Source organism: Rhagoletis zephyria, unplaced genomic scaffold (genome assembly GCF_001687245.7).
Source record: "Rhagoletis zephyria isolate East Lansing unplaced genomic scaffold, Rhagoletis_zephyria_1.1 Rzeph_scaffold_01190, whole genome shotgun sequence".
Classification (NCBI taxonomy): domain Eukaryota; kingdom Metazoa; phylum Arthropoda; class Insecta; order Diptera; family Tephritidae; genus Rhagoletis; species Rhagoletis zephyria.
Window position 1 is genome coordinate 46,537 of NW_016158274.1, and position 24,429 is coordinate 70,965.

The 24,429-nt window shown below is 34.1% G+C and overlaps 1 protein-coding gene across 1 annotated transcript in view; it reads left to right on the forward strand.

The window, feature by feature from the left end:
- The window catches only part of Mcad (Medium-chain acyl-CoA dehydrogenase), a 19,294-nt gene extending 3,088 nt beyond the window's left edge, over positions 1–16,206 (forward strand). The window contains exons 2-4 of the mRNA XM_017616365.1: positions 14,494–14,844; positions 14,915–15,350; positions 15,719–16,206. Coding sequence (XP_017471854.1) covers positions 14,494–14,844; positions 14,915–15,350; positions 15,719–16,170 — 1,239 coding nt within the window. The 3' untranslated portion in view covers positions 16,171–16,206. The remainder of the gene's footprint in view (positions 1–14,493; positions 14,845–14,914; positions 15,351–15,718) is intronic.
- Positions 16,207–24,429: the final 8,223 nt, after the last annotated feature.

Sequence of the window (24,429 nt, forward strand, 5' to 3'; positions counted from 1 at the left end):
GTTTTTTTAAATTATACAAGTACTAAATTTTTCTTATGCAAAAGGTTGTATAAACTAATAGTATTAGTTACTAAAAACTTCCAAGGTTCATTATTACACTATAGGTATAAGCAAAATAGGCCAAAATACCCATGCACGAAAAATACCACTTTTAGTACATTTATAAAAAATGCGGCAACCATAACTGAGCGCGACGCACTAATACCATGACAAAATGAGACTGTGTTGGTGTGCCCAGCTATGTTCTACTGTATGTGTTAAGTGACGTCGGCAAAAAATATTACATGCAACATGTATCTCGCTGAGTTTTACTGAAATAAAAATGTGCTCTCTCAATTATTTAAGTTTACGCGGTAGAGCAACTCTAGGGGCTGGTTTCTCCAACTTAACTTAACTTGGTTTAGCCATTTTTTAGACTTAAGTCAAAAATTAGCCTACTTTTTACGCAGCTTATTCTAGGCTAAGTCTAGAAAATTGGCTAAACTAAGTTAAGTTGAATTGGAGAAACCAGCCCTAGGAGATATTCACTCTAGCTAAAGTCAAAATAGCGAAATCTTAACTTTTCTCTTTGTTACCTCTAGCTTAAGCAGCATTTACGTGGGGCGATTTTCTAGGCGATTCAACATTGCTCAACCAAAATCGCTCGTGCGAATGGTGATTCAAAAATCGCTTGCCTCAAAGTAGACACCAAATCAACTTTTCCAGGCCTCAGATGCATTGTCTTTAGAGTTTGTTTTCTATCTCGATTTGTTGTCAACGCTTGATGTATGTTTGTGCATACATATGTATATGCAGAGTGACGATCATGATTCAATAATACAAGGTTGGATAAATATTGACATTTGTGTCAATCGACTGCCTTGTAAGGTTGCATTTAAGAAGGAAAGAGAAGCGGGTCACAATTGTATCCCCTTTTGTGTAAAGGTAGTAGGAAAAGTAAGTAGTCTGGTAGTGCTGAAATGCGTTTTTGTATACAAATTGAATTAAATATATAAAGAAGATTCCACTGATCTACAATGAATTAATTTTTTATGGCCACATAAATATTAAAAATTAAATAAATGGATATTCACATAAAATTCTTGCCAAAGAAAAATCTTTGAAGTCTTTGAAGAAATATTCCCAAAAATTCAAAATAAACCATGGTTTCATTGATATTACAGTATATATTTAACAAAATTAATGGAATTCAAACAAATCCTTTATTCATAGGGACTATATGAAGAATTATACAAATGGTAAAGATGCAATTGATTTAATGCATATAAATTAATCTGTTAAAAAAGTATTATATTTGTTGCATTTAAAGATTGCATGTTCAATATCTTAAATTGAATTACATTTGGTTTTTTTTAATTTAAATTTTTTAATAAATTTTATTTACTTTTTTCTCCAATCAGTCTTGCTAATCATTATATTGGTTACATTTAAAAGTTAGATCTTCAATATCGCAATTTAATTACATTTGGCTATTTAAAAATCTAATTTTTGTGGAATGTTTTTTACTTTTTTCTCCAATCAGTCTTGTTAATCATTATATCGGTTAAACTTTAAAAATATATCTTCAATACATTACATTTCGTTTTTTAAAAATGTTAATTTTTTGTAATGTTGTGTACTTTTTCCGCAATCAGTCACAATCAGCACAAGAAAATACCTTTATTAATATTTCCACTTTCGCTTTTATGGAGTGGTATACTTACTTGTAAATATGCAAAGGCTGTACTTGACCAACCCAAAGGCTGCAGTGGTAAAAATACATGCACCAGCAAACGTGGACGGGCACCCAAATGATCCTGACCTTCACAAGAGAATATATTTATTAATATTCGTACTACCATACGTGGATGGACACAGGGATACTAGCATGCAAAACTTACTTGCAACGGCTGCACTTGTTGTAAAACGCTACTTTTTGCAAAATAAATATGTAAATTATTGTTGTAATTCAAAAGATTTCCATTATTTTTGATTTTTTTGCCATACTTATTGAATTTGCTCAATAAGAAAATGAATTTCCTCGAAACATTCGATGAAAAAATATCGACAGTGTTGCCTGTTCAACTTTTTATACGAAGACAATATTTCTCCTTGTATTTTAGTAGTAGTTTTTATAAATCAAAAAAGAAGGCAGCACAGGCTAAGGCAGAATGCGGGAGCGAGACAACTCCCAGGTTATCCAACCTTGTATTATTGAATCATGGTGACGATGTAGAAAATAAAGCTGGCGCCATCCACGGACCGCTAACCCTTCTTCGCTTTGACAGCGTCCACCTACTCGCTGACGTCATAAAATACTTTTTCGCACTAGGGATGAAAATTAAATTTTCAGATTGTACTTATTTGCCGAAAAAAAATTTACCTAAAAGTAGATAAATGTACAGAAATATTAATATGTATATTTATGTGTACAAATTTTTCATAGTGGTTGGCAACCTCTCCCTTCGGTACCATGTCTTCTTTTAGACTCACATCAAACAATGCTTGCTATTAAACATTAAAAGGAATTTCTCCGAGCAGTACCAGCCAAAACTATGTTTTAACCAATTAATTTTAAAGTTTTTTCTCTACCCCAACTTAATTTAGAACGTTTTAATGTCGTAACCACTTCAAAATTTAACAAACTGTGATGAAATTCATTGCAATACTTTACCCAGGGTCGAGAGAATACAGAAGGTGGCGCCGATGGCAACACCGCTAATCGGCACTCAGTGAATTTGACAGCATCAGCTGTTTTGCTGACGTCACAGTCGAGATGACAGCAGTAGTGATGTGCTGATTCAATAATTTTAAGTATTGATCGATATTCGGTACCGATTTGAAAAGTATCCAATGCTCTCGATACTCGGTACCGAAACATAGGCCCACATAGGCCAAAAATATGGAGAAACGGTTCAAGGGAGACTCGCCTATCAAAACCCGAATGTAGGAGCCAATAGAGCTTTTAATACTGATTTAAATGAAAGATGTATATATGTCGATTCGAGGTCATAATACAGAGAAACTCTTACTTGTTTGAAGCATTTTTGTTCCAGCTGAATCGNATTTACCTAAAAGTAGATAAATGTACAGAAATATTAATATGTATATTTATGTGTACAAATTTTTCATAGCGGTTGGCAACCTCTCCCTTCGGTACCATGTCTTCTTTTAGACTCACATCAAACAATGCTTGCTATTAAACATTAAAAGGAATTTCTCCGAGCAGTACCAGCCAAAACTATGTTTTAACCAATTAATTTTAAAGTTTTTTCTCTACCCCAACTTAATTTAGAACGTTTTAATGTCGTAACCACTTCAAAATTTAACAAACTGTGATGAAATTCATTGCAATACTTTACCCAGGGTCGAGAGAATACAGAAGGTGGCGCCGATGGCAACACCGCTAATCGGCACTCAGTGAATTTGACAGCATCAGCTGTTTTGCTGACGTCACAGTCGAGATGACAGCAGTAGTGATGTGCTGATTCAATAATTTTAAGTATTGATCGATATTCGGTACCGATTTGAAAAGTATCCAATGCTCTCGATACTCGGTACCGAAACATAGGCCCACATAGGCCAAAAATATGGAGAAACGGTTCAAGGGAGACTCGCCTATCAAAACCCGAATGTAGGAGCCAATAGAGCTTTTAATACTGATTTAAATGAAAGATGTATATATGTCGATTCGAGGTCATAATACAGAGAAACTCTTACTTGTTTGAAGCATTTTTGTTCCAGCTGAATCGGACGGTATCATTTTTGTAGGCCTGAGGGCTGATTCTGTAATCAGTTAGCGACAATTTTCGAATCGGTATCGGTTTTGTTGACGTTTAATATGAAATATTTTTACGTCAACACGCTAACTGGTTACAGATCTCCCCCCTGAAAGGCTTCTTCATCCGTCAAAGCATTTTTCTTGTACCTTGGACTAAGGTTAAAACTGATAAAATAATATTTCTCTGTTGCGATAAGTTCAAGTGTTTTACCGATATCATATAAATTAGTAATGAAAGTTTTTTCTAAACTTGAAATGCATATAATGGCGAAGGATTAATATAAAGAATCGGTATCGGGTACCGAAAAGGAAATATTGGGTACCGACAATTCAGCACATCACTCAAGAGCAGTTTTATTTGCCGCTCTCAGTTGTCAACTCTACGATGACGTCACGCCAAAATTACTCTCACGAACTCTGCTGCAATCGGCGCAATCTTGTATTATATCATTCTTGGACTTTACCCATGGTACAATAGTTACAGGTATTGTCTTCCCAAAGAGCGCATATTTCGATCTGCCTTATTTGAAAAACATCATTGTTGCCCACACTAAAAGGTTTACTGCTAGGATCAACATTGAACTGCGTCAAATTGAAAATAAGGGAGCACGAATCTCGATGTGAAGCAAAACTTTCTGGGAGGACAATAGTTGTGTTTGTTTACAAATTATCCAGTAACTTTATTTCTAAGAATTCGCTCTCATTGAAAAAATTTACAAAAAAATACGCGAACGCTATTCCAGTAATAATTTGCAAGTTTCATGAACAGCTGATAAATTGGTTGTTTATTCGCAGCATATTCCTAATAAAACAATATATTTAATATTTAAATATGTTTATTTTGTTAATTTCCACGATAAAGTCTCACAAACAGTTTCCTTATTAGTTTAAATTTCATCCAGTAACATGCGATCAGCTGTTTTTCGTACTGGCAAATTCTTACAAGTAAAAATTTATCCAGTAAAATCCAGTAAAAACTTGCAACTTCAACTGTCATTTTTCGTTCTCTCAATTTACCCTACTTTGCAAGTTTTTGCGTACGAAAACGCCAAAACATGAAAATTCGTAAAAACTTTTACTGGATTTTACTGGAAATGAGTAAACAAACGCAATTAATACCTGTAATTATTGTACCATGGACTCTACCATCTGCCTCCGTAGAGCAAAATCTCTCAAATAGAGTGTGGAGTTGTCGTAGAATAGAGAGAGAGAGAGAGCGATCGAAAGATCTAGTTGCGTACACGTCGAAAAAGTCTCACTAAATGGCTCAGTTATGCATACTCCCTGCAAAAATCGTTGGACCATGTAGTCTATTTGTGGTATATTGGAGTACTTACAAAAGTGTTTCTCTGTCATGCTGTAGCGGACCAACTCGTGTCCCGGCACCAGCTTATAGTTACCCGATCACTGCTCGTGTTTTAACGAAATGTGATTGAAGTTGAGCATTTGAAAGCACATTTGCATGTCTGGCTGTAGCTGAACATGTAGAGATGCTCGCTGTTAGTTCTTAGCTCCCAGCATGTTCGGGTTCGAATGTCGTCANATTATTGTACCATGGACTCTACCATCTGCCTCCGTAGAGCAAAATCTCTCAAATAGAGTGTGGAGTTGTCGTAGAATAGAGAGAGAGAGAGAGCGATCGAAAGATCTAGTTGCGTACACGTCGAAAAAGTCTCACTAAATGGCTCAGTTATGCATACTCCCTGNCTTGGCATTGGATGAGAATTGCCACATCAGGAATCTGTTAAATAAGCTTTGCGTGTAAGCGTTTACCCAACGCACAGCATTACATATTGGTTTTTGATTTCTACATAAAAATTACATTCTGTGCAGTGCAGTGCAAAGTATGCATAACTGAGCTATAATTCTCTCGTTGAGCTCTTTTGTATACATATATAGAGTATTTACACGTCTCTAGTGAGATTTTTGTCCAAGTCTCGCGNACTGAGCTATAATTCTCTCGTTGAGCTCTTTTGTATACATATGTATATAGAGTATTTACACGTCTCTAGTGAGATTTTTGTCCAAGTCTCGCGTTTTTTCTCTACCGTATACACTTAGCTTACGGCAAGAAAGGTATTTTTTTTTTAAGGTTTAGTTATGTACATTTGTATATGCGTCAATTCTGTACTTTGACCCCATCCACTTGAATACCGCTCGAATATGGCCGTATAGCTTCGGTAACTCGACATAGATTTGGCATACATATGTACACATTGTGTATATGTAGATACATACATACATATGCATGTATACATTTATCGTATCACTCTTACNGTTTTTTCTCTACCGTATACACTTAGCTTACGGCAAGAAAGGTATTTTTTTTTTAAGGTTTAGTTATGTACATTTGTATATGCGTCAATTCTGTACTTTGACCCCATCCACTTGAATACCGCTCGAATATGGCCGTATAGCTTCGGTAACTCGACATAGATTTGGCATACATATGTACACATTGTGTATATGTAGATACATACATACATATGCATGTATACATTTATCGTATCACTCTTACATGTGGATGGCTATACACATAAATATGTACATGCATACAAATATTCAAACGTTTTTAAGTAAGAATATTCATTCGAAAATACATATGTACATATGAATATTCAATGTACATATGTATGTACATTAGGGTGGTCCAAAAACAGCAAAGTTGGAATTGTAACGCTCTCACTCCTAGGATTGTTATATATCGAAAATAAGTATACCCCTATTTATTTATTTTGAAATCAAAAAAATATTTAGAGGTCGCTCAAAGCGTTCAAAGTTTACCATGTATTGGAAAAATAGAATTTTTCGTGAAAATGGTATAGAATTCTTGAAAATCAATATTTTTCGATTGGAAAACTCTAGTTCTCTTTCAATAATAATACCATTTTTTAATACTAAACATTTTTTATTGGTCCCCGTTTGCATTTTTCGGGGTTTTTGGGGGGTTTTGGCGGACCTATAAATTATAGTTGCGACGATAACATAGTTGAGTACCTAAACGACTGGGTATTATTATTGGGAATCTCCTGCAGATAAACAGAGATTTTTGGTAGAAAGGTTTTGATTTTTAACTATTCTATAAAATTTCTACGAAATGTTGTTTTCCCCCATATAAAATACATGGAAAATTTTGGGCGCTTTGAGCGACCTCTAAATATTTTTTGATTTCAAAATAAAAAAATAAGTTTATATTTTTTCGGTATAGAACAATCCTAGGGGGTGAGAGCATAAAAATTCCGACTCTACTTTTTCACATGAATTTTTGGGCCACCCTAATGTACATACATACAGGCATACATATGTATCTATGTATGTGTATCAAATATTATCTTGGGAGCTATGACCTCTTAATTTCTAACGTTCTTCGTTTATTAAAGCGAATTTTCTTGATCATTCGGTTATTGCATTTTTAAATTATATTTTTTTATTTGAGGTTCCTTTCAAAGCTGCGACTTTTACTAAAAGATTTTCTGCAATAAGTCATACCTAGATATACACACATACCATTAGTATAGTATGGAAAGGGCGTACGTATCACATCATCGCTGAAATGCAAAAAAGCCACAACTAAAAAAAATGTTTTTGCATAAAACGATGTGGGACTTATAATTCGATGAAGCGCATCATAATCAATCAAAAAGTGAATTTTAGATCTTTAATTAGTTACTGATTTTTTATGCCCTTCCATACTATACTAACGATACATATGTATGTACATACATATGTTCATGTAGCGAAAAAGTAGGTCTTTGGGTAATTTTTTATTAACATTTGCCAGTATTCATTTCAAATAATACATAGATATATGTACATACACAGCATACACAGCTCGGCTCGTCTTTCACCTTGAAAGCTAATTTAATATCAATGAACCTCACAAGAATGTTATGAAAAATAAAACACACACCCTTTTTATTACGCCAAAAAATATCAACGGCACATCAACATATAGAGCACTTTGCGGGAAATTATCGTATGTGCCAGAAACAAAATTTTAAAAGAGAGCGTTTTTTCTACTTTTAAAAATTTTTGGCGTAGGTATAGGTATTTTAGCTATAACATTTTACCAGGTAATGCGTTGTTGGGTGCAGAACAAATATGCATCAAAAAGTCAATTTCGCCAAAATACCACATTCGATAATTTCGCGAAAAAGTGTCGATATGTGTATGTGAATTCTGTGTAACAATAATCACATCCCGGTTACTTTTACTTTAATTAATTTACTCCACTATGATTAAAAAACCCTGAGACAGTGACTCAATCAAGTACTAAATTATTCATTTAGCCCAATCGAATGTTCGGTGCGCCAAGTGCAAAGTGTGTATAGCTGAGCGTCGTGGTTATATTCGCACGCCTACACTACCAGTTGACTCCGAGAAGCGAGCTGCTGCTACAGGCAAGGACGTGCACTGGTTTTGAACCGAACCGGTTTTGAACCGGAAAACCGCTTTTGAACCGGAAAACTGCTTTTTTCTATTAATTAATTGAACCATTAACCGATCCGAAATTTTCCACAAATATTTGATCCGAACAGAAAACCGAACCACTTTCAATAAAAGTTTAAACGTTCGTTTCAACCAATTTTCAATAGATAAATGTACCCACTTTTTTCTTTTTGTTAAACAAGGTAATACTTACCATATTTGTTTACCATGTGACAATATCAAATGTAAAGGCAACCCATCTCATTTGACAGACACTTGACCCTTAGCCTTGCGCGTTGTTGCACTTGACACTTGACACTTAAACTTACGCGTTATTTTTTTGTTTTTCGAACCGTTGAACCCAACCGAAACCCCGGTTCAAAGATCAAAAAAACCGCTTTGATGAACCAATCCAAAAGTGCAATACCGGTTCGAACCACTGAACCGAACCGACCAAATTTTTCATCCGGTTCAATTTTTTCAATTTGGTAACTTTTCCGATTCGGTCCTACATGTTTGTTCAGTAGAGTAGATCCTTCTCTCGCATAAGTCAATATAGGCTCGTTCTGTTTCTACATTAGGAAGAGGCCCATGTGTTCTCGTTTAAAAGGCTATGGCAGGGACTTCACTTGGTTTATGAGCGAGTCTAAAACTTTCAGGACTGCCTTCAATCGTTGATTTTTTTGCTCCAAAGTTTATTCGCATAAATACAGCCGTAAGAGTAGCCTCTTAAAAAGTCAAACGGTGTCAATTCAGATAATTTCGGTGGCCAAATAACATCCCCTCCACAAGAAATTATGAGCCATGACAATCTAATGGATTAGATGCCTTCCCTTGTTCACACAGATATAAAAATTATCGCTGAAAACATGTAAATCTTGGTGGCTTCGGATATATGTACATTTGTACGAGCTTGAGTACAGTTCTGCACACAAAATAAATTTGGTATTTTTTTGTTGAATTTGTTAACTTTTTCTAGAGATTTTGGTAAAAAATAAAAAATGTTATTTGTGGGACAACATCAAGACGCACGCCACAAATAGGAGGGGCAGCTCGGCCAATCTATGCTAATACTACAGATTTTTGGGTGACGATAAAAAGCAATTGGTGCAAAAATTGGTCCACATATGTATGTATGTATTTTAAACAATATACAGAACTTGTTTTTGTAGTATAAGCTAGCATTGCTGCAGTAGTTTTATTTGGCTAAATAAGTTTCAATACGTTATATAACTAATAACTGCATATAAATAAAAAAAAAAACCATAAATAATTGAACAAAGTTAAATAGAAACAAATGCGATTAATTTTTTCCAATTATTTTTGACTTTTTCCGATTTTTCATTTAATGGTGAAAAATCATGATTATTTTTTATTAGTTTTAAAACTAATCATTTACTATACATAATAAGGTGCAAATAATGGTATTTAATCATTAAACTGTTCTCCTAAAAAAAAACACGATCTAATTAGTAATCATTATTTAACAAGTCTGAATAAAATAAACTTTGAAATAGGTCTACAGTTGATAAGCCAGATAAGGTCATTCAAGTTATCTAAAATTGTACAGCAAATACTGTGTGTTACGGATCTAGCAATACACTATTATCTTTATTTAAAAATAAAATTGTACAAAGCATAAAAAGTAAAAATAATAATAATCAAAGTAATACTTGTCCGGGATCATTGATTTTATTATAATTAGATGCCCAGATAAACGAAGGGGTGATTTATTTGCGCTATGTACAAACATATATGTATGTATGCTTTAGCTTGAATTAAGTTATAGACAATTAAAATAACTACACACATACATATGTAGTTATGTATATTGACAGCTAATAAAAAATATGTAAATCGTATGCTTTTACATATGTACATACTTACATATGTATATTAAAAATTACTTTAACTGCTACGCATCTGTTAGATAAAATTATTTACTTATGTACACACATTCATAAATATGTACATACATACATGGCCTAGATTAGATTAAGGTGGCTGCTGATATTTCTAACAGCTCAGATATGTACATAAGGCCGTACCAGAAAAAAAGCTCGCCCGTTGTCATATCTTCGGATTTTAAAGTATGGTATATCGATGCTTTTATCTTGAGGCATTTTTTTTTTGTTCCAAGGTTCATTGACCTCAAATACCCTGTTCTAGTACTTACCCACCAGATCTCAGTTTTTATCACCATAGCGTAACAGCCAGAGCTGGGTTGTAATGATTCCTTTAGGAATTAAATTACTCCCAATTACAGATTACAAGGAATTGTAATTAGGAATCAATTCCTTCAGTCCACAGCAAAGGAATCGATTACTTTTTCAATTCCTTGAAGTAATTTCAAATGTAATTGGGTTTTTCTTTAATTCCATTACAAGGAATTTCATATTGTAATTGGAATAAATTANGTCAAATTGGTAAAAAAAATTAAATATTGCCATGTGGGTGTCAAACTAAAGAGTTTTAAGAAGGCTTACTGCCGAAAATATGTTTGAGGAGGGTTGCCATCTGTTTGAAAATTTAACTAAATTACATTGATAAAATAAATAAAATATTACAATATGAGTATCAAATTAAAAAGGTTTGAGAAAGATAACTGTTGGAAATATTTTTGAGGGGGCTGCCACCTATTTGGAAATTGTAACTCAGTTAAATTGATAAAGTAAATGCAATGTTGGCATGTGGGTGTCAAACTAAAGAGTTTTAAAAAGGCTTACAGTCTACCATGAACACTTCCAGAAATATGCAATATGAAAAGTTCGGTTTATATGGGAGGTGCCACACGCCATTCTCCAACCATGCAAATTTTTCTCCATGAGTATGGAATTGGTCTTATATATGTATATAGATATCACCATACCCAGTTCTAGTCCTCTACCACAAATATATGCAGTTTGAAAAATTCGGTTTGTATGGGAGGTGCCACGCCCCCTTTCTATATTGAAACTTTTTTTAGCTATAACCATCCTTGGAAAGTCTGCAGTAGATTCCGAAATTTCAAAAAAATCGGTACGGCCTTTCTCGAGCTTTGCGAACAGAAAAAAACGCCTTTCAAAATATATATTAGTATAGACTAGGCAAACTCTGCTTGTTTTGCGGGTTAAAACACTACTACCGATGAAAATCGATGGATAAATAAACAAGTTTGCAAGGGTTAAGTGAAAGTGCAATAATTTTTTGTATGAAATACTAGCAGGAAATTTAACAAAGCTATTGCAATTCAACAGTAAAAAATTTTTTTTTATAAATTTTTCGATTACTTTTTAAATTACTTTGAGGAATGGAATTGGAAAAAAACCAATTACATTTTCAATTCCTTTCAAAGGAATTGGAAAAAAAATTACATTTTCAATTCCTTTCAAAGGAATTGAAATAAAAGAAATTACATTACTAGCACGTAATTTATTCCAATTACAATATGAAATTCCTTGTAATGGAATTAAAGAAAAAAACAATTCCATTTGAAATTACTTCAAGGAATTGAAAAAGTAATCGATTCCTTTGCAGTGAACTAAAGGAATTGAATCCTAATTACAATTACTGAGGAATGTAATTGTAATTGTAATGTAATTGCATTTACCCAGCTCTGGTAACAGCCTAATGTCAGTAAATTAAAGCTCTCCAAAACTCATTAAACTTTTGCTAAAAGCATGTTCACATTATCGCAATTTATGGCTCAATGGTAATTTATTGGCAAATCATGCTGAAATCAAGAAATGAAAAAAACCCCATTTGTCATGCAACAATTTATTTTAAAAACAAATACAAACCGTGGCGCAATAAAGAGATTAAGTAGTAGGGGAGCTTTCTCTGTTCATTTTCTGACTTTCGGCTGCCTTGCATTTAACAATGTTGCTTTTATTCGTTGGATGTTTTAGGTGTTAGGAGGCATCTGGCTATTTACTATTTGCTTGCAACATTGTTTTCTCTAAAATTTTCTGTTCGAATTTTTGTGAGAAATATGTAAAATCTTTGGTATATAATTTATTTGTGAACAAAAAATTAATTATGACTAAGTCAAGCTGTGCAAATTGCAGGAAAACGTGGACTTTTGAAGATAAGTCGATTGAATTCAGCGGTGTGCGTCTTACTCAACATTCTAGACTATGCGAAATGCGAAATCTTTTTAAATTGATTTGTGTTGCGTTTGTGTGCTCGCTGGGTGGTGATTGACACGGTTTTTCTCAACCTGTTTTCTTTTATCTATAGGCGGTTTTTTTTTTGAAATCTTGATTTTTCGAATATCGAATAAACCGTTTTATTTTTTAATCGAACAAACCGGTTTTCACATTTCTTGACCTTTCAATTAAAGTTTTGAGTTTTTCGAGTTTTCAAAGCTTTTTCCAATTTAAGGGAAACCCCTAAATGGAGAGATCTACCGTTTTACTCCAGCTCCGAAGAAGTACACTCGGAGGTTTGCCTTTTTTGATGTTGCTCGAACCAGAAATTGAACAATGGACCTCCCGAATAGCAGTGGGCACATCCAATCATACGGCTACGGCGGCAAGAGCATTACTCATATTCAAAAAAGTCGGAAAATTGTAATAAAGTATTCAAAATGTTAAAATAAGGCCAAACGTCGATTTTTCACTGAGTTTTATTTATTTCACTTTTGGTCTAAAAAAAAGGTTAAGGTTAATTTTTGGTCCTGGCTTCATACTAGTATAAGCGATTTCCCTGTATGAAAGCTATGTGAAATAAAAAAAGTTTGTCAGGTTATTTTTTTTAATTTCAAACGGTTTTTTCAAATTGCAATTTTCCGAATAACTCGAAACCCGGTTTTGGAAAAAGGCCAATTATCGAACACCCTAGCCTTCACGTTATCGACTTTCTTGATGTGAATTTTATATATCTGATTGCGTCGCTTCATAAAATTATCAAGATTTTTGTATGCATTCGTTAGTGAGTCCCTGTAGACTTTTTTGTGCAAAATCTTTTTTACTAACTTCCCCGTTTTGAAAGGTTTCTTTTCCTCCAATAAGGCAGTTTAAAGTCTTTTTTCGCACTCTTGGTATACCCAGTCGGCAAAGTTATAAACAAAGAGGACTTCTGGAAGTCCTTATTTGGGATGTTTTGGAACGATAAGCCTTTTGTGCTCGATTCTTTACTCCTTTTCTTATTTATCTTTCCTTAGAAGGGAAAACTTTACGTGAAACAATAATGAAACAGTTTGAATTTAACTTTGCAGTCTTTTATTTGACTTTGGTTGGAAACAAACCTTTACGTCTGCCTTAGACTTATTTGACTTTCGCTACCATGGAAACCCACCTTCTCTTCTGTCTTCGAATGGTAGCGCTATTGGAAGATCTTTTAATAAAGCCTCCAAGGCGTTTAATTAGAAACGCTCCTCACTTTGCCGACTGGGTAATCCCACCATCGTAAAAACTAAAAACTCATACTTACACATGCTAATCAAGTGTATAAAGAAATCACGAAATCAAAGTCTGAACGCACTTATTGACTAATTTGATCGAAATGAAATAATTTATGCTGTAATAAAAACACAGTTTAANTTATGTGAAGTAATTTGATCGAAATGAAATAATTTATGCTGTAATAAAAACACAGTTTAAGGAAGATTTTTAATTATTTCAGTGGAACTATTAAAAAAATTTATTGCTGAATGTAGGTGTCACTAAAAATTTTCTGGTATCTGCAACCAGATTTCTTTCTTCGCTTTTGCAGTACTAACACAGGTCTTGAAACCATTTTAATGCTGTCTTCTTTTTTGATAGAATCTGTTAGGTTTATTACTGCCTGCTAGCATCTCAAGCTCTGGGCATTCTCGTTTTTGTGTCACTAATTTTCTTTTTTTTTTTTGAGGAGACGTTTCACGCTCTCTCAAAAACCTACTAGGATATCTACAATTGTTATTACCAAATAAGAAATGCTGCTATAGAAATCATTTGAGCTTATTAAAGTTAACCAAGCCCATAAACATACAAACAAAGGTGTTACCATAAAAATGTCCTTAGACGGGTTTCATATCTAAGTAATTAGACATAAGATGTATTGTGGAACGATTTTTCGGCTCATCGAGGGCACAACACCGATGTCACCCAAATTTTACAAGCAATAACGGAAAATCTTTTCACAATGCATCATAGTCCTACCCTGTCGGAAACACCAACAACCAAAATGAGAAAAAATTAGAGATACTCCGAAGACCAGTCTTTGCTAAGATGATTTATACCAATATACTTAGTTTTATGGCATCTTATTTACTAGCCTACTTTTACCAATGAATTTTCAATTAATTGCATATGTATGTACATATATATTTATTTTATTTTAAGATTGCTACCACGTCCTTTCGACATTTGGCATCACGTAGCTATGGTGGTATCGCTCACGTCATACCTACTGGTCCTTCCTTCGGCATAACCGAAGACCAAAAACAAATGCAGGAACTCGCACGCAAATTCGTACGCGAAGAAATCATACCAGTAGCGGCACACCACGACAAGACTGGCGAATATCCCTGGGATATTGTGAAGAAAGCATGGTCGTTAGGTTTAATGAACAGTCACATACCCGCCGACGTTGGTGGCATGGATCTCGATTGTTATACGAGTTGTCTGATTGCCGAAGAGTTGGCTTACGGTTGCACTGGCATTATGACCGCCTTGGAGGCGAGTAGTTTGGGCGTAAGTTAAAGATTTCGTTAGAAGTTCACCTTTCTTTCGATTAACACCTTTTTGGCGTATTTTCTTGCAGCAAACGCCAGTTATAATGGCTGGTAATAAAGAACAGAAGAAGAAGTATTTAGGGCGTCTGTTAGAGGAGCCGATTGTAGCCGCTTATGGTGTTACAGAGCCCGGTGCGGGCTCAGATGTTAACGGCATTAAAACGAAAGCCGAACGCAAGGGTGATGAATACATTTTGAATGGACAAAAAATGTGGATAACCAATGGTGGTGTGGCGAATTGGTACTTCGTGTTAGCGCGCACTAATCCCGATCCAAAGGCGCCAGCCTCGAAGGCCTTCACCGGCTTCATTGTAGAGCGAGATACACCCGGCGTAACGCCCGGTCGCAAGGAACAGAATATGGGCCAACGTGCGTCCGATACGCGCGGCATCACATTTGAAGATGTGCGTATACCCAAGGAAAATGTGCTGATTGGTGAAGGCGCTGGTTTCAAAATTGCTATGGGTAAGTGAAATTGCAAATGGCCTCATTGGTTTAAATACATACATATCGATGGTGCTGTGCAATAACGCCACAATTCAAAATTCAAAAAATAAAAACTGTTACTACTTTTAATTGGCTCATGTCTCTAGTGCTTGTGAATCCATGTCTTATCTTTAATACTTACTTAAGCAATCCTTACTGCTTACTTTAGTTAAGGAAGGAAATGGATTAGGCAAGGATTAGAGACAAAAGCCACCTAACAGTAGTAATGCTTTTTATTTTTTAAATTTTGAATTGTGTCGTTACTGCAGAGGACCATCGATATGTAGTACCTCAGTTCATCAAATATTTACATAAATAAATATTTTTTATTTCTATTTTCTTCGCAGGTACATTCGACAAAACACGCCCACCTGTTGCTGCTGGCGCAGTCGGTTTGGCGCAGCGCTGTTTAGACGAAGCGTTGAAATATTCACTGGAGCGCAAAGCTTTCGGTGTGCCAATCGCTTATCATCAAGCTGTGCAATTTATGCTCGCCGACATGGCTATTGGCGTGGAAACATCTCGTCTTGCATACCGTCTCTCTGCGTGGGAAGTTGATCAGGGTCGCCGTAACAGCTACTATGCTTCGATAGCGAAGTGTCATGCTGCGGATATGGCGAATAAAATTGCCAGCGACGCTGTGCAGATATTCGGCGGAAATGGCTTCAACACCGAATACCCAGTAGAAAAGCTGATGCGTGATGCCAAAATCTACCAAATTTACGAAGGCACTTCTCAAATCCAACGTCTGATCATATCCAGAAATATGTTTGAAGAGGCGAAACAGTCTTCAAAATAACCTAAGACATTTATTTATAAAAAAAAAAAAAAAAAATGTGTATTTAGTGAAGTGTATGTATTTAGAAGAATATGAATGATAATTACAAAATTTTTTTACTAACTGCTTGATTGTTACAAGTAAAATAGGGAACTACGAAAAAAATTATGGTTAATAAGTACAAAAAATAAAAGATACATACCTATATATTTATAAATAATCTTGCATCTAGTTATTTATGGGCGCTGGAATTCGCGACCTTCGTATAAGGCATTGACTTCCATCATACAGTTCTTTTGTTTTCAAATCTTTAACAACCACACAAAAGCAAACGCGTTAAAGATAAGATAATGGAATAGAAACCCTAGAGTAATATATACACACATACATATGCATTTGGAAATTGTTCTAGACTCTCTCTAAGGAATTATGTATAAAAAACATATCACGCACTCTTATCTAAAATCTTCTTTTTGTTTGGCACTGTAACTGCCTAAGCGATTTTGGCCAAGTTCAACAAAGCAGACAAATAGTTGCTCTTCTGTGCCAACTGACGCCAATTGGAAATGCCTAGTGAAGCCAAGTCCTTGTCCACTTGGTCATTTCATCGCAAAGGAGGCATTCCTCTTCCTGTGTCCATTCGAACAATGTCTTATGTCCGTATCGCTTCAAAACTTATACAGCTCATCATTCCATCGTCTGCGGAACTCGCCGTCGCCAAAGCGAAAATCTTCCGCAAAATCTTAATCTCCCAAGAGTGTGGTTTCGTACGTCGAGAGAGAACTTACAGGACAATTCTGGCAACTGTCGTTCAACTCACCACAGTCTTTCGAAAGACAAAAGTCTTATGGTCTGATTATGGCAACTTAACGTAACTTAATACCACGTCGAAATCTGTTTCATTTTGATTCTCTAAGTTCTACGTTCATCTAAGTTAAGTTAAGTTGCCATAATCAGGCTTTAAGACAACTGCCAGTTCTGACAACTATCTTGCCTGGTTATCATATTATCTGGCTAAAAATTATTAATCTCTAGAGTGTTTTGTTTTTGTAAACTGAGTTAAAAATATAACTAAATACTACTACATAACCAGATAACCTGATAAGCAAGATCTGAAAGATCTGCTAACGAGGAGATCTTAGCGTTATTATCTTTGTCTTTTAGTAATATATTTTCTATAAATTAAAAAATTAAAAAATTGTAATAAAAAAATTAATTTTGATAAAAAGAAAAACAGGTAAAGAAGTATAAGTGCAGGCGAAACCGAAATTTATATACCCGGCGCACGTAATAACTATCGTTTTTTCACCTTTCAGTAAACTGCATGATAAGCAAGAGTATTTTTCCCGATGTCAAACAGTTTTGATAATATGCTACAAATATAGGCTGACTTCCAAAACGTACCAATACAATGTTTAGATACTGTTCCATCGCAGTATTTAAACTGTTTGTATATGCAGAGTTGCGAAACATTGCAACCATATACAGTGGCAGTCAAAAATGGATGAATGGTGTTTCGTTTTTAATATTTACAATGTTTTTCAAGCTAATTTTTTTATAAAAACATGGTCCATGCTTTAACGAAAACTATATGAATAGCACTTCCAAATTCTGTGCAGAACTTAGAAAAATTCTACAAATTTTTATCTAAATTTCGAGCTTTTTAACCAGAATTTTTAGAATTTTATTTGGTATGCAGTTAACAAGCTTATAAAATTCTAGTTCTGTATAAAGTGTGAAAGTGTGATTTATACAGTTTTTGTTAAAGCATAAACCATATTTTTATAAAAAATATCAAAAAATTTATAGCTTGAAAAACATTGTAAATATTAAAAACTAAACTCCATTCATCCATTTTTGACCGCCACTGTACACTGCATACTTTAAATATTCAATATAACAATGAAAACCCTTTCGTAATTTTCCATTTTCACAACACCAATCGCAACCGAAACCAAACGAAGCATCAACTTTGTTTCTAATGCGCTGATTGCTCTAGCGATGCGTTTCGATAACTTCTCGGAAGTGAAGTGATCCCAGGGCGCCTTGTCATTCTCTTCCGTCGGGGTGTGGGCGCAGATGAGCGAGATGTTGAAGAATCTCGCTTTGATGCGGATTGTGGCTATACGCTCGTCCACCGGTGTGAACGACGGCACTCGGATCTACGTAACCGGAACGACCCACATTTATAACTAGCCAAGGACTGTCACTCCAGCACCACTCCCTAAAAATTCTTTAGGGAATTTGTATGCTGTCACAACAACAACAAAAAGCACTGGGAAACGGAGTCTCTCTCCCACTACAAATCCAGCATCGAATTTACTCTCCTTTACATAGCAGATGTATGTAGTAGACGTAAAGCCCAAAATACAATAACGCAGTGGCAGTTGCAGTGGCAGTTTTTTCGAAATCAGCTGTTTTTTAGAAAGTGTGGTGTCCAATGAAGCGACTCACAATACAGCAGTACTGCTCAGTTTAGCCCAATTTCTAAATTCACTGCCACTGCCTCCATCACAGCAAACTTCGCATGTTGAATTTGACATAAATTAAACGCAGCCAACTTCTATTTATTTCACTGAAGCCTAAAAGGCAACAACAACAAGTAAGAAAGTCTAAGTTCGGGCGGAGCCGAACATCAAAAACCAGGCGCAAGTATTAAATATATGTTTTTCCCCTTTCCGAAACCTACCGCTAGATGCTAAGCCGGGGTGTATCAATTTTGAGTAAATTAGCGTCCTTAAATTTCGAAATATTGCAGTTTCTAGCATTCCTGAAATTTACCGTTATATGAAAAGCGGCCGTAATTTTAGTCCGATTTCAATAATTTTCAACGTTTGGCTTTTATGTGGCAAGCACAATAAAAATACCGAGTTTGGTACAAATTGGTAGAACATACATATATGTGATCATAAGTGGGCGGTGCCACGCCCATATTCCAAAATTTTACCATAAACGTATTTCTTGGTAAAGAATTGTTGCAAGCATCAATTTTGAATAAATTAGCTTTAATATTTACTGATTTATCGAAGATTTTGAATTTCTCTAAATTACCGTTATATGGGATGTGGGCGTGATTATTGTCCGATTTTTTAAATTTTCAGCCATTTAGTATGCTGTACCAAGGCCAACAACTGTGCCAAGTTTGGAAGAAATTGGCGCGGCGGTTAACAAGATATACACACGTAACCTAAAGTTTGCGTGGCTACGCCCATTTTCCAAAAATTTATAATATTCTTAATATTTTTCGTCCAAATTTTTTTTTTTAGTGAATTATCTAAAATATCGCAGTTTTCGTATTTCTGAAAATTACCGTTATATGGGAGGTATTTATTAAAAAAAATTTAGGTAAAGGCTTAATATACACACGACCGTATCCTCGAATTTCGTACTTCGACTTCAATAGCTTAAAAAAAACTAATCATAATCCGATTTTCATTACCAATCCGTCCTTGTGAACCAAAAAATAGTATTTTTAAATTCTGAACAATTTTTTCTATCATATGTTTGACATTTAAAAATCCTAAAAAAAATCCTAACGCCGCATTAGGTATGGGGCGACGAAACGACGAATTTAGAATAGGAAGAGGAATGCTGAAAGCTTCTGGAACATGTGTTTTGATGTCCCATTAGTGAATGGTTTGCCATAGAATTAAGTGCATATATTACCATAGTACTGCGAACACCTCGCTCTCTCGTCACTTATTTTAAGCGCAGCCTTTGAGAAAGTGTCATCAAAGTGTTTCAAATAAAAACCAAATTCAATTCTGTAAAATGGCTTCAGAAGATCAGGGTAAGTACAAAAAAAAATATACATATACACAGTGACTCACACGAGTGCTCATGTGTTGATTAATTTAATATTTATAACGTTTTTCATGTTAAATCTTTTTTTTTTTCTATAAAAATATTGTCCAAGCTTTAGCCAAACCCATATAAATCAGAGTTTCAAACTTTATACACAATTAAGCAAAAATCATCATTTTTATCAAACGCGTCGATTTTTAATATTCTTTTTTTGTTTGTGGCTAGTTTTTCGATTTTTTTTTTTTATAGAACAAGTGCAATTTACAAAAACTGGAGTTGATTTTTTGAAATTTTGTTACGAACAGTGTCCCGCATTTTATTTCATAAGAAATTCATGCTTATATGGAAAAAATTGCAAAAATAAGTCAAAAAAATACTTATTAAAAATCAACGCGATTTTTAGACGCTTGACTAAAATTGTATGGGATATAAAACTGCATACATAAAAATTTTGTAAATATTCAGATTAAAACGCTTTAAATTTTGATGAAAATTCTATGAATTTTCCTAAATTTTGCTAAAACTTGAGCAATATTTTTATAGAAAAATAGCAAAAAAAAAATTTACTTGAAAAACATTGTGAATATCAAAAAAAACGAGTATATATTAAGATGGCTGAAGTACAACGTACAAAAAAAAACATCAATTACAAATAGAGAATATCATACATATTTACCGGGTATTGCCCTGCTTTGAAACAAATTTATATACATACATACACATGTATATTTGATAATTGAAGTTTTTTTTCCTAAAAACATGAAGAAGCTGTTCCATTTGCGTTTAAACAACATTTTATCTAAAAATACATATTTCGGACAACATAAAATCTCAGAAATGTGGGAGAAAAAATTACAAAGTGAGTTCTGTAGTGGTTCAGTTATTATTTGAAAAATTTATATCGAGAAGTTTACGATTTACGAATGTGAAAGTCTCAATTCACTATAAATTTTATATCAGTTCTTATCTGTATAAAATTGAATTATGTGTTCTAGTCATTTCTGTGATTTTGTTTCGTTACTGTTGTAGGGTTATTTGCAGAGCTCAACAATTTACAAAATTAGAAAAATTAATATTTGTTTATTTGCTCGCCATAATATCCGTAGTTTCAAAAGAAAAAATTGAGAGAATTGCCACCTTTTTGAAAATTGCAGTTAAACTAAATTGATAAGATAAAATTGTAATATTAAAATATTTTTGAGTAGAGTTGCCGCCTGATTTAAAAGTTGTATTTAATTAAATTGATAAGATAAATTAAACGTTACAATATGGGTATCAAACTTAAGATGTTTAAGAAAGTTTACTGTCAAATATACCAGGCGTGCTTCACTGCGCCTTCAAAGTATTTTTGTTTTGTCGAAGATTAGGTATAAAGTAGATAGGAAGATAAAGCATGTTTAGCTATTTCATGCAGGTCCTCGCAATGGCGACCCCGAATCAAATTTTAATTTATGTTAAAAATTGTATTGTTCGATATTTTCGAGGAGTATTGTCACCGGTTTGAAAAATTTAATTCAATTTACTTTAATTGATACGATAAATAAATAATAGGATGTATAGTTATTATTGTTTTGAAAGTATTTATAAAGAAGGCAGATTTTTTCAAATTGCAAACAGATTTGATTTCAACTTTTTATGGAAGCTGCGGTCTTTGAATATATTTTGCGCACAGTATCAAAAATGACAAATATTAAATTAGCACACCTTTGAAGAACACTCGAGTTATTATAAGATAAATTGAAATTCCAGGAGACTGTCGATATTTTGCCTACGTTTTAGATACCTTTAAGACAATTTGTAGGAAAGTCTCACTTTATAAAGCTCTTTAAAGCTATTTTATTTTTCAAGAGAGGAAGTAACAACACAAAAAAGTACTTTGAAGGCGCGGCGNAATTTAGTTTTCAAGAGAGGAAGTAACAACACAAAAAAGTACTTTGAAGGCGCGGCGAAGCACGCTCGGGTATTTGCTAGTTTGTATAACAAAAATGTAATATTGGTAGCGCGGAAACTTCTGAAAAGTATCTTAAGTATGAAACTTTATAATTTCAGATGATAGTATGGGTGCTTTTTATAATATCTGAATTAAAATTCGTGTTCAGCAATTTCAAAAGGCTATGATTAATTTAGTTTCAGCAAAATTCGTGTTCAGCGTCCGAAAATCTTAGTCACAATTTACCGCCCAATTCTGTGTTTTCTTGATAAATTTTTTGTAAAGAAATTAAGTAAGAAAAAGCTCCCTTCGCATTCTGTGTCAATATTTAAAAAACAAAAAGCTCTACGATTTCCACATGAGTGGAACTGATTTCATTGCCACATATGAAAAATATGAACTTAAAAGCAAAAAAGCTTTTGACTGCCGTAGCCGAGTAGGTAGAGATGTCGACTATAATTCCGTGTGCCGCAGGTTTAAATGCTGGCACATGGAGTATTTAATTGTTAGAAGCAGATTTATTAATATACAAACCGCCCAATTCATTTATTTTCTATGTTATCTTGTATTTATCACTATTTATTAGTGTAGAAAAAATGTCAAAATCATAATTTTCGAAGTTTTTTACAACTATAAATGCAAATAGTTGCAAAAAACGTCGAAAATGATTATAAGTGTGAAAGTAGTATGTCCCCACCTGGCCCCAGTCTAAAATGTATGTATGTATATCACGCTATGGCCCTATAGGTTCTAAATATGACAGCTTCTATCTGCATAATTCTGTGCAACTATTTTTTTCTAATTTTTTTCTAGATTATTTCTTCTTGATGTGGAAAAAATTTTTTGGTAGAATGGCTGAAAAATGAAAAACAAATTACAAAAATAGCATGATGTATAAAGTTTCGACTTTAAAATACGATAAAACTTTTTATCAGTAGATTTTCATCGAAGCTAGGGGAAAACTGGAAAAATCTAAGAGCTTTTTTCTAAAAATAACAATGAATGGATGGTAGAAGATTTAAAGTATAAACAGAACCAAATCGCTGTGCGAATTTCGCCGGTCGGAGCGATGCCGCCGGGTGATGTTCGCCGCAACATTTCGCCCAGTAAAATAGAACAGAAACGAAATTAACATCAATTGAATGACAAACAAAAAATATAAAAACACAAAAGCGAAAAGATGAATCAGCAAAATTTACCATTTTGATTCTTGCTGTTAATTATCTGCCAGAAAAATGAGGAAACAAAGCTACTTTTCCACTGAGACCTGATTTTATGACCGGTGACAACGGCAAAATTAAAAATAAATCTATTATTGCCGAATTTCGTCGTAAGTTGTAGACAATCTCATATACTGCAGTGTGTTTTAATTTTAGCAGCGAACTTTCTTCCGACGAATTTCTCTGAGAGATTTGATTCTGTTTGTACTTTTAGTCTTCCGTATCTCAAATTATCTCAAACTATCAAAACTCTCTTGTTTTGTATATTTAATAACACTGTGCTCGGATCTTGTACAAAGGTTTTGGTAGTTGATCGTACTTAATTGGGGCCTTCTAAATTCAATGGCGTCCCCGTTTTGCTGAATTGGATCCAATTTCCGAGGTAATGGTAATTGAAAATTTTAACTTTTTTTAAATAACTCCCTAAAATGGTATTTGCAAAATTTTGTACGTGACGGTTTTTTAATATTACAATTTTTGAAAATCACCGAAATCGGTTTACTATAGCATTTAGCTCCCATGCAACTGATTATCGATAAATTTCTTAGTAAAAAAACAACAAACAAAAACAACAATCAGTTTTATGGGAGCTATATGTTACAGTTAACCGATTTCGATGATTTTCAGAAATAGTTAAAATAATATTGAAAAACAGTCACACCCAAAATTTTAATAAAACAATCTTAAAACTGAGAAATTTATTTACAAGTAAGAAAGTCTAAGTTCGGGCGGAGCCGAACATTAAATACCCGGCGCAAGTATTAAGTATATGTTTTTTCACCTTTCCGAAAGCTACCGCTACATGGTAAGCCGGGGTGTATCAATTTTGAGTAAATTAGCGTCCTTAAATTTCGAAATATTGAAGTTTCAAGCATTTCTAAAATTTACCGTTATATGAAAAACCGTAATTTTAGTCCGATTTCAATAATTTTCAACGCTTTGCTTTTATGTGGCAAGCACAATAACCATACCGAGTTTGGTACAAATTGGTAGAACGGTTACCGAGATACATATATGCGATCATAAGTGGGCGGTGCCACGCCCATTTTCCAAAATTTTATCATAAACGTATTTCTTGGTAAAGAGTTGTTGCAAGCGTCAATCTTGAATACAGTAGCTTTAATATTTACTGATTTATCAAAGATTTCGTATTTCTCCAAATTACCGTTATATGGGATGTGGGCATGGTTATTGTCCGATTTTAACAATTTTCGTCCATTTGGTATGCTGTACCAAGGCCAACAACTGTGCCAAGTTTGGAAGAAATCGGTGCAGCGGTTGACAAAAGATACACATGTAACCATAAGTGGGCTACGCCCATTTTTC